At 35.1% G+C, this 10,694-nt stretch overlaps 1 protein-coding gene across 1 annotated transcript; it reads right to left on the bottom strand.

Annotated features, from left to right (window-relative positions):
- Positions 1-1,177: 1,177 nt before the first annotated feature.
- On the bottom strand, positions 1,178-7,095 carry LOC113761197 (oxysterol-binding protein-related protein 3C). Its single transcript, XM_027304070.1, has 10 exons — positions 6,718-7,095; positions 6,026-6,119; positions 5,201-5,317; positions 5,008-5,080; positions 4,790-4,908; positions 4,536-4,657; positions 3,892-4,068; positions 3,275-3,419; positions 2,418-2,596; positions 1,178-1,759 (listed from the first exon to the last, which is right to left on the bottom strand). The coding sequence occupies exons 1-10, from the start codon at positions 6,813-6,815 to the stop codon at positions 1,513-1,515; spliced, it is 1,371 nt and encodes a 456-aa protein (XP_027159871.1). The 5' UTR covers positions 6,816-7,095; the 3' UTR covers positions 1,178-1,512.
- Between the last annotated feature and the right edge of the window lie 3,599 nt (positions 7,096-10,694).

Here is a 10,694-nt window from a genome sequence, read left to right on the forward strand (position 1 = left end):
TATCCATCCGTTTCTTCTGAAGTTTGGGGAGGGAGTTTGAAGTTCACGAAACTCTCATTACAGCACATTTCTTGCCGTAAAAGCAACAGCACTGATCCAAATATTCGGTTTTTGGCTACTCATATGTTGGTAGCTTTGCTTTTAGTGCAAATGACAAAACTCGAGCAGACTTTTGTTCGGTGGCACCTTTCAATGCACGGACTTTTTGGAACAAAAAGAGGAGGACATTGAACCAGATCTCAACCATTTTATTGACCAAGTACGAATCTAATATCTTTGGATACGTATCTAGTTGTTTTATTACTTCACTTCATCCGGATTTAATTTGATCCGTTTGGATTAGCTGTTTTTGCCAAATTTTACTGTAACAGAATTTTTAGAGTATATTTTGAAATATTTAAGAGTAGTAGAATTTTTAGAATATATTTTGAGATATTTTTTAAACATTAAAAAAATTTAGACTACTTTTTAGAATACCTTTTAGAGTATTTTTTAAAAATTTTTATAGTATTTAAAAAACTAATTTTTGAAAAACTCAAGATCCAAACAGAGCCCGCGGAGCGGGCGATGCTGCTGCCAAATTGTGGAATATGCACTGAACATCTACATGCAGATTAGCTGAGCAAAATTTTCTCCTTGCAGTCATCTGCTTTTCTCAAATGTCAACAATTGTCAAAATGCGTATACTATGACTTTTTCTGTGTTCCCCCACTTTTTGGAGTCTTAATGACATTTAACTGACTGCCAGCCCCCGACTCATTGGGCTTTTCAATCCCGATCTCCCCGCCCACAGCGCCGTAGCTAGGAATCTCTCTGATTTTATTCCATGCAAGAACTTCCAGGCTTCCACTCAATTAACTTCTCGTACTGTGGGCAGTCAATTAATTTCTCAACCATCATTTGAGTATCGTTTGCTCCTAAAATGCAAATTCATATTTCTAGTTTTTCTTAATCATTATCCTAATAACACTTTGAATTTGAAGAATCACGGGTGCATGTGATTTGGAGGCTAACTACGTCTCCAGCATATGAGAGAAAGACACAAGTGGCCTGTTGAGATCTGATGCTTGCTATAACTGCCTCCAATCAATGAACAGATCGCACTCGAAGATAATTAGTTAACTAAACGCAAATGAGCATTTCAGAGCACATTTCGTGCAGATCCAAAACAGCGGCAGAAAATTAAACAAGCAGACATCCAAATTAATGCCATCCACCAGATGGCAAAGTTTAGGATACGTTTTGTCCCACATGCTACATAAGGTATCAGAGTACGAGGGCTCCAAGTTCAGCAAAAGCTTAAAACGAACTACCAACTCGACAACAGCCTAGCATGTTACATAACATAGAGAAACTGTCTCAGAAAATAACCTTGCTAACATCAACCAAAACAAAATTAATAAAAAGAAGACAATGTACGCATTCCCAAAAATCAACAAAAGATTCTACATCACACCAAAAATCTGTCTTTAACCGCAGAATCTAGCTTGCATGAAAGAAACATAGATTAACTCATTCCTCTGATAAATTACCATACTGCCAGGGGTTGAACTCCATTGATTGGAAATCAGCCCCATCGATGCTGTCTGAGCTGTCAATAGCAGCCCGATGATCAGTGTATTTTCCATTGTACCTGTAGATTTCCAGGTCTCCCCATGGTGTGGGTGTAACCTCATCAGTTACGTCAAACCACCTTGGTGCGAACTGATGACCCTTTGCCTCTCGGCTTCTCTTTTCTGCTCTCTGTCTTTCCTCCAAGCTAAAAGGGTATGAACAGAAAATTTCATTAAAAAAAAAAAAAAGAGAGAGAGAAAGAGAAGGCACCCCCCAGAGTTTATCAACCAGCAACCACAAACACAACCACCATGAGTGAAAGAATAAGTTGCTTCCCGAGTAACTAAACAGTCTGTTTGTAGTGTCAAAGAAGCGACACAAGTCCTTTTATTTCTTTTTTTTTTTTGGGTGTGTGTGTGTGTGTGTGTGGGGAGGCTCACATCCAGCTGTACGTTTCCATGACACAAATTGCCCGTTCTAGAATCTGAGATCCAAAACCACAGGAACAGGGGTAGGAATTTCATTTGTGAAAAATGCACAATTGAAGAGCACAGCTTAAGGGGAAACACAAACATGCTTTCCTCCAACTATGTTGCTTCAGAATTATGATGTATGTGGAATAACAAGAGAGACAAGATTGGCATATCAATGCATAAGAAAATGTTTTTAAGTGGTTAGAAAGAAGCAACTTAAACCTTGACGATTTTTCATTCAAACAACATATATAAGGTCCCACTTATATCTAAGGACCATATGTTCACTAGAATTTGGAACAAAACAGAAAGTGTAACATCAAAAAAGCTCATGCCCCGTACACTGTAGTGAACATGAGAGGATTAAAGAAGAGGGAAAGAGAGACATACTTGCTCTTTTCAGTGCCAGCTTTTATGAGATCGCCTTTCTCAAGGGCATATCTATCAGGACGCAAACGAGAATCAGATGCCAACAACTTCTTCGGAGCTGTGTCAAAGCTGTTTATTTTATGTGCAAAATGTGTGTACTGAAATTTGTCATTTTCCGGAGCAGGAGCAACTCGCCAAACCTAAATAAATTCATAGCCAATTATCTTTTCTCATCATTATCAAGATAACAAAAAGCAAACATGTTTGCTAGCAGAATGACAGAAAACCTCCAGATCTAGAATCAGGTAGGATCAGCTTCACAACTAGTATTATAGTTGCCTATTCCACACAGAAAATATACATGATATTTAAGTAAAAGCAGTAAACAGCAACCATGCGTCGGGATAATTTGGCAAAAGAAGAGTTGTCGAATACAACAATCCACTGACCCATATTCATCGGCATGTGAAACTATTACATCATAAACCTAGGGGCTAAAGCAAGAGGATATGTTGCTCAAGACAAATAGTTCATCAAAAGGACCACTCTATAGTAAATTCACTCTTTGAAAACTTAAACAGCCTAAAAGTTTCCACCATGAAGTCTTAGAGAACAACTTTAAAGCCACAGATGTAAGGGTCAATATGATTAAACATTCAACCTTCTCAACCCCCACATGATGAAGATGAAGTGCCCTCGAATGACACAGCCAAGATTCTTGGAAGATGTCGTAAGGTTCTACGCTAACATATAGGAATACCAGTTTCCCTCTCATTATAGCAAAAAGAAAGGAAAAAGAGCAACAAATATGGCTTGAACCAACTTAATCTTGCACCAATTATGTTACAAACAGAGAGAGATTAACCCTGGAAATTCACCTCTTTCAGCTCTGTACCAGGAAGGGGTTCTCCTTCCATGTCACATGGTTGATAACTCATTCCTTCATTCCATTTTCCAGTCATCAATATCTTGGGCTCCTCGGCAGCATTATATACATAACCGTCCACTTCATATCGACCAGCTCTGCACCCATATAAAGATGTCAGACACCGACATAATAAGCATTCAGAAAGAATTTCAAGGTCAGAGTAGTTTGCCCTAATTGGTGCTAGGTTGAAAGAGCAGCATTCATCTATTGCATTGCTTACTCTCCTCAATGGCACGTATGCACTCATGACATCAACAAGGCTTCAATGGAGGAACAGAAACTTTTTTCATTGATACAAAATGGAGAAATATTAAGAATACTAAAGGGAAAACCAATGCAAGAAAACAAACTAAGATGATTGCCAAGTAAAGGGAATACTAAAGGGGAAACCCAAGTAAACAAACTAAGAATACTAAAGGGAAAAAACCAATGCAATAAGACAAACTAAGTTTATTGCCAAGTAAACAGATCTTAAAAATTGCCAAGGGAAAGGAGATTATAAGAGTCATTTGCAACAATGGTTGAGAGGGAATTAATTAAACAAACAAGGCAGTACCACAGACATACCCAAACCAACCACATGGTTGAAAATATAAAACAGCTTTGTCTCCGGTAGTGAGATTAGTCATGATCATCTCCCCGGGTGAATCCACCCAAGTTCGTCCAAATATCAAATTGTTAACCTTTGTAGGAGGTGGTACCAAATCCAGGACTACACCATCTTTTTTAAGTACCACACGAGTCCTGCAAAGAAAATACAGCAAGAAAATTATAGATTGCATTTACAAACTAAGGAGCTGATTAAGTAAACCAAATGTGCATGAAGACCAAATATAGCCATAAACAAGATATACATCCATTATGCATTTTACAGAAAGCCATAACGTTTCGCAGATGTTATTACCAAATCAGCCAAACTTATGCAAATGGTTGAAGATACGCAAAGGACCCTGCTTTTGAGGCATTACTCTTAACTTTCCTTGAGTATGACTGACCCTTACTTACAGCTAATATACATAAACCGGCCCTATTATAGAAGTTAAAAAGTGCTGGTAGCACAAAAGTAGCCATTCAAGTAGGAATATCGAATGACATCCCCCCTCACCCAAAAAAATACCCTTTTTGTCAAAACAGAAGGGCAGGTGCAGAGGGACAATCTCTTAGTGTGCACTACTAAAACAATCATAGCAAATAAAGAACAGAGAACTAACCTTCCAACAGGGTAGACATCAAGAGAGTTCCCTAAAAATTGAGTTTTCAACTTTGAAGTAACATCATATGTGAAATGCTCATTTTCAGCATGCCCTGCACTCATTGGGGGATGATGACTCACCTGTAAATGAAAAAAATTAGAATTTAAAGGAATTTTATAGAACTTTGATTAGAACTTCTGACACCTCAATCAGGAAATTCTGAAGTAATCACAGATAAAAATACAATACCAGGGAGGACAACCGTGACTCACCTGTTCAGAAATGAATGTAATACCACCATGGTTCACCATCTCGTAGGTCTCACCAAGAATTGGATTAAAAGGCTTCCATGTACGCTGAAACGCATAGTAAACAGATATAGCCCATGATGCTGCAACAATCAGGAGCAATAAAAACTGTTCACTAAACTTTATGACTCGCCACATGTTGAGCCTATTAACCAGTATCATAATCACCAAAAAATACTTACTGGCATAGACTAATCGCATGTAGGGATCCTCACATTCATCTGCTTTATCTAGAAGGTGGGGGTACTCCATCAACTGCCATAAAAGTCAGATATACCCAGAATTACAATTACATACTGGATAATCACCTGTGCTTTTACAGAATACAGCATAAGGTAGATTTAACAGAAATGACAAGCAAGGAATAGAAAAAACCTCTGCCATTTTTTGCAACATTGTCATTGGCTCAAATATAAGGACGGGAAGCGTCACCATTGATGTGACATCCATTCCAATATACTTTTGCATCATCTTCCAGTAGCTGTCTCGTTCCTTCAAGAATTAAAAAAATAAAATAAAAACAAATTGTTGGGACACGTGTCAAAGAGCAGTATTTACAACAAGACTAAGCAGAACAAGATACTGTGCATTTGCTTAGAATCTAAATTACAAAGCTTTGCACCAAAAGCTAAGAATCCAACAGGACGGCTCATCAAGAACAGACAACCAGGAACTTTATGAAGAAACTCTAGATGATGAGGGAGAGCTTAGTTTGCTTGCATCTTCCTTCTGCACCTGTTTCCCTGTTCACAGTTTTCAGGGACTGTTGTACAGCTCAAACCTCCCTTAGTATTTTTGCGGTTGATTACCATGTTTTTCCTAGCAGGATGGCTCAGTAGAACCCCAAAAATCCATATTATAGTAATACATTTCAAGGACGTCAAACTGTAGCCATATTTACTAATTATTGAACTGTCTAAGAATGAGCAGCGTGTACATCAAAAGAAACAAGTAACTACTGTACAACCCAATTGCTTCTAATGAGGCATTTACTGAGACAATAAGCAATGCTATTCCACCATGTGTGTGCAACAAACAATTTTTTCACTTCCTTAAATTGGAAAAGATACTTCAGTTTAGTCTTTATTCAGAAATAAGAAGAAAGGTTATAAGATGCTAATATATGAAAATACTTTTTTTTGAGAGCAAGCAGTGCATAAACATAATTGCAAAGAGTATAAAAGTCAGGAGATAACAAACCTCTTCTCTCCATCTTCCTTTATGAGCTTCCTCTTCTGCATCTTCTTTGCCTCCCTCTGGATTTATAACTTCCAAGCCTTCATAACCTAGCAGTCTGAATGTATCGAACGAAAGTCAGAGTAGCCATTATTAAGGCTTCAAGCATGACTTCTAAAGTTAACATTGTTGCTGGCTTGATAAACCTATAAGCCCAGATTTAAATTCCGAATGGCACAAACCATGGCCATTTTAAAACAAGAACCCAGCTTGAAGTTGGTTGACAAGTAACTATACAGTCCTTTCAAATTTCACATCAAAAGGAGCACACACTCATTGTACCAACTAGGCCACTTCTTCACATCACAAAAAGCATAAATCGAGAGCAAGAAACAGCTAGAAACAGAAAGACCAGACAACCAATGCAAATAGGTCAAAGTTATATATATATATATATATATATATATATATATATATATATTTGTTTTAACTCTGAAAAAACTGAAACAGCTAGAAATAATCACAACGGTTATTACGCTGATCTGATTTTTGATAATTTAATACTAAATCCAAAGTTTGCAAAATAAAACACGGTCCGGTACACTACTAAATTCACAAATAACAGCAACATTCAGCATGCAAAAGCATATGTACTGCATAAAGCACGAAACCAAGCATTCAAATTTCCATATATTCGTATTCAAAATCGTACATACCCGTTGATGGATCTATGCATGGCATTTCCGAACATGGATAAACCAGATGTCATGGTGGCAAAGAAGCCTTTGCTCTGATCCTTATTCGGACTTCCCATCTTGCTTGTCTCAAGCAAACCCTAATTCGATCGGAAGAGATTGAATTCGATCGATTCGATTCAAATACAATTCAACATCAATCCTTTGGATCTAATTATTCAAAAAATTGGATCAATTATAAATCGATAACCTGATCTGCAAGAGACAAGGATGCAAGAAAGAATCAAAGTGATTGGTGAAATGAGAAGGGAAATGGGCGAGACTATTGGATTTGGGGGAAAAGAAAACACCCTGAAATAATTGGCGGTTTTTCGTTGCTCTTTTTTGGCTTAGCTCGGCTGGTTTTCATTAGGGATCACTTTTGTTCTTTCAGTTGACGCGTTTCATAGTTGCGTGATTTGGTACGCTACATATGGTTATTGTGATGGCGTGGGATGACTATCGTGAGCTGTAGAATGTGCGCGTACAACTAAGAAAATACTTTTGCGACTGAGGTAGCAGCTGCCTCGTCTGATTTTTTTTTTGTCGCCGTGGACTCGTCGGTGATCTGTAATGTTGTGGAATGATTAATTTTGACATTAATAATTAATCAGCCGGCGATGGGTGCTAAATTAAACCCAATCCATTGGATTGCGATAGGTATGGATACCTTTTCACTTTTGCCCTTTCAGAAAGTAAATCTGAGCAAGAAATTTTGAAACTTCTTACCTCCATTCTGACCACGACTCGGGTCCACTCGGCCAAGTTTACGCCAAAATTCGTTGAAATTTCCGTTGATCCAGATTAAGGACATGTCTGATAACTCCGCTTAATTAATTCACGCAGAACTATTTTAATTTTTTTATTTATTTTGTTTACAAAATTTTAAGTAAAAAAATTTTCACTAGGCTTAGTTTGGGAGTTTAGGATAGAAAAGAAAAGAAGGGAAAGCTTAAGTTATGAGAGAAGAGAAGAGATTGTTATGTTGTTTGGGAGTTTTGAGAATTAGTGGAATGATTTTGGACATGGAAGTCATTAAATATTTATTCAAGGCATTTTTAAGGACAAAATAGGTATTTTAGAAAAATTAACAAGCTTTCTCCAAACTTTCTCTCCATTTCTCTCCAATTTGGGAGGAAACATTTTTGTCACTATTCATCCTCTCATTTCCTTTCTTTTCTTTCCTACTTAAAACTATCAAACAAAGGAAAATCAGTCTTTCTCTTCTTTTCTATCCAAATCATTCACTCCCAAATGAACCCAAGGGTCTGTTTGTTTGAATGAAAAATATTTTTCCGGAAAAATGTTTTCCGAAACACATTTTTTATCTTTTGATTGTCAATTAATTTGGAAAAATAACTTCTGAGATAAATATTTTACTTCAAAAGGATGGAAAATAACATACTTGTTCCACTTATTGAAGTTATTTTCCTGGGGAGTCTCGCAATCTAACAAAACCAACCCTACAATTTAAAGGACACAGAGACAGAGAGATTCACGATTGGCTGTCTCTCCATCTCTGGCAATTGGGAGCCGGCAACGGCAACGACAACGACAACGTGTTCGGAGTTGATCACACATATAACATATTTTCATACACGTTCTCGCACACACAAATGTGTACTGTGTGTGAGAACATGTATGAAATTACGCGGACAGTACTGTTTGGATTGTAAGTTATTTGGGATTATTTGGGATATTTTTACTGTAGCACTTTTTGTGATGTGATGTATGTGAGATAAAAAGATATTGGGAAGATAAAAAGGTGTATTGGAAATTGTAAAGATGATGTAAGTAAATAAAATTGGGGAAATATGAAGCAATCCAAACAAACCAGATCCATAGTTCAGCAGGGATGGAAGATTTTCACGACCTACCAAGTTTGGTTAGAAATTTTTTGACTAATGATGTAATTGGGATTACAAATTAGAGGTCAGTTGCTTAGTGAAGAGCTTTTCGGCCTTCTATAGGGCCTGAGCATGGTGATACCTGAGTTTTCTTTTAACGGGTGATTATTAGACACCATTAGACTCACTATATATATATATATATTTTTTTTCCAAACGATATAAAATATATTTATATATTTTAGACTCACCATTAGACTCACTATATATAAAATATATTTATATATTACTAAACTTTTTTTTTTGCAAGGATATTTGTTTGATAGCATACGGAAAATTAATTACTCCCGATAGTATCAATAATTACTCATTCATATACTTGGATAAATCACAAGCTGCAAGATGTTTTAGCATAAACCACATATAACTCTTGAAGTATAAAATCCATCCCTAATATTTCACATTTTGTTTTTTGGGGTCATAATCACATGTGGAGTGCAAAATTTTGTTAAATGACGAGTTTAGAGTTGAATTAGGAACCAACACCATTTATAAAAATACGTTTAGAATTATATATGTAATCTAAAATTAATTACACACCTATATCTATATAAATTTGAGAAGGGATTTTTAGCAACAAGCCTCCACGCATCTTCCCACTATCAATTTTATTTTTCTAGCATTTCATATTTAATTTAATTTATAAAATATATTCCTCTCAACTTCCACATCTACTCTTCACATTTGAAATTGTTGGTTATTTTTTAAAATCATTTCATTTTAAATTATTGGTTAATATGTATGTTATCCTATTTGAACTTCAACCCATCACGTTTCCGATTGCCTTGCGTTGTTTATGATTCTACAACAATTAAAACTTCTATAAGACCATAAGAAGATATAACAAATATAACATTCTTTCATGCTTTCTTATTAATTTAAATAAGTAAGATTATTTATACTCTATTTTTGTTATTCACGCTTCGATAATCATTTTGATCATATAATTTTCATTAATTAGACTATATGATAAAACAAATGGTGGAATTGTAAATAATAAAAAATTGAGTGCAAATAACATTTTCTTAAGTAAGAAGTGGCTCCCATGCCTTTCTAATTTAAAAAAGTAGTGGCTCCACTTATATAGGAATTTGGTTTGAAATTTATTAATGGGACGGTAAATAAAAAGAAAACATTGCCAAACTTAGTAAAAAAAAAAGTAAATGATAATATTTTATCTTTAAGCTTAGTAATCCTAAGTAAAATGGCAAAATTAAATAGAAAACAAAAAGGAAATAATGTCGTGAATTTAAAAAAATCAAGAATGGTACCATTCATGAAATCCAAATTATGAAATCACTAAATAAAAAATAAAGTACTTTTGAAATATTAATTTTTGATAAAAAATAATGATAATAACAACACCAATTCTACCAAAAATTTTTAAAAAGTAATATTATAGTTTAAGAGAAAGATATAGAATATTCAACCCTAAAATACTACTTAATTTGTATATATCTGGCCCAAATTTGACATTAGATTTGAATAAGAATGCAAAACCCAAACACTAAGGATAACTTTTGGTATCATTAATTATTTTATATATTCTTATTGCTATCTTCATATATAAATATGTATTTGCTATGTTGAAATATATATATATATTTATATATATATGAATTGATTGTAGTACTTGAGGATATTATAGATATTATTAGTTTTTCATTTTCATTTTTAGATGCTAATAATTGCAACCATTGTAATTAATTTTTAATTTTATATTTTCATTATGATAGGTAAAGTTAAATATATTGGGTCGCAAGGATATGAATTTAGAGGTTAGGTATAGGAGGAGGAGAGAGGGAAGAAAATGGTGAGGTGTTGAAAAGTAGCAGGAAAGATTGAAAAAGAAATATGGATTAAAAGGATGGGCGGAGAAGGGAGAGAAGAAGAAAAGAGATTGCAAAGATACGACAGAAATGACAAAAAAAAAAATATAGAGAAGGTGGTACCATGATAGAAGATATGAAAGTTGTAGGAGGCATCTAATGACTAACTAGCATATAAGAGAAGAGAGAAACGATGGTGATTTTTAATAATTTTGAGAATTCT

This window comes from Coffea eugenioides, chromosome 1 (assembly GCF_003713205.1).
Source record: "Coffea eugenioides isolate CCC68of chromosome 1, Ceug_1.0, whole genome shotgun sequence".
Lineage (NCBI taxonomy): Eukaryota > Viridiplantae > Streptophyta > Magnoliopsida > Gentianales > Rubiaceae > Coffea > Coffea eugenioides.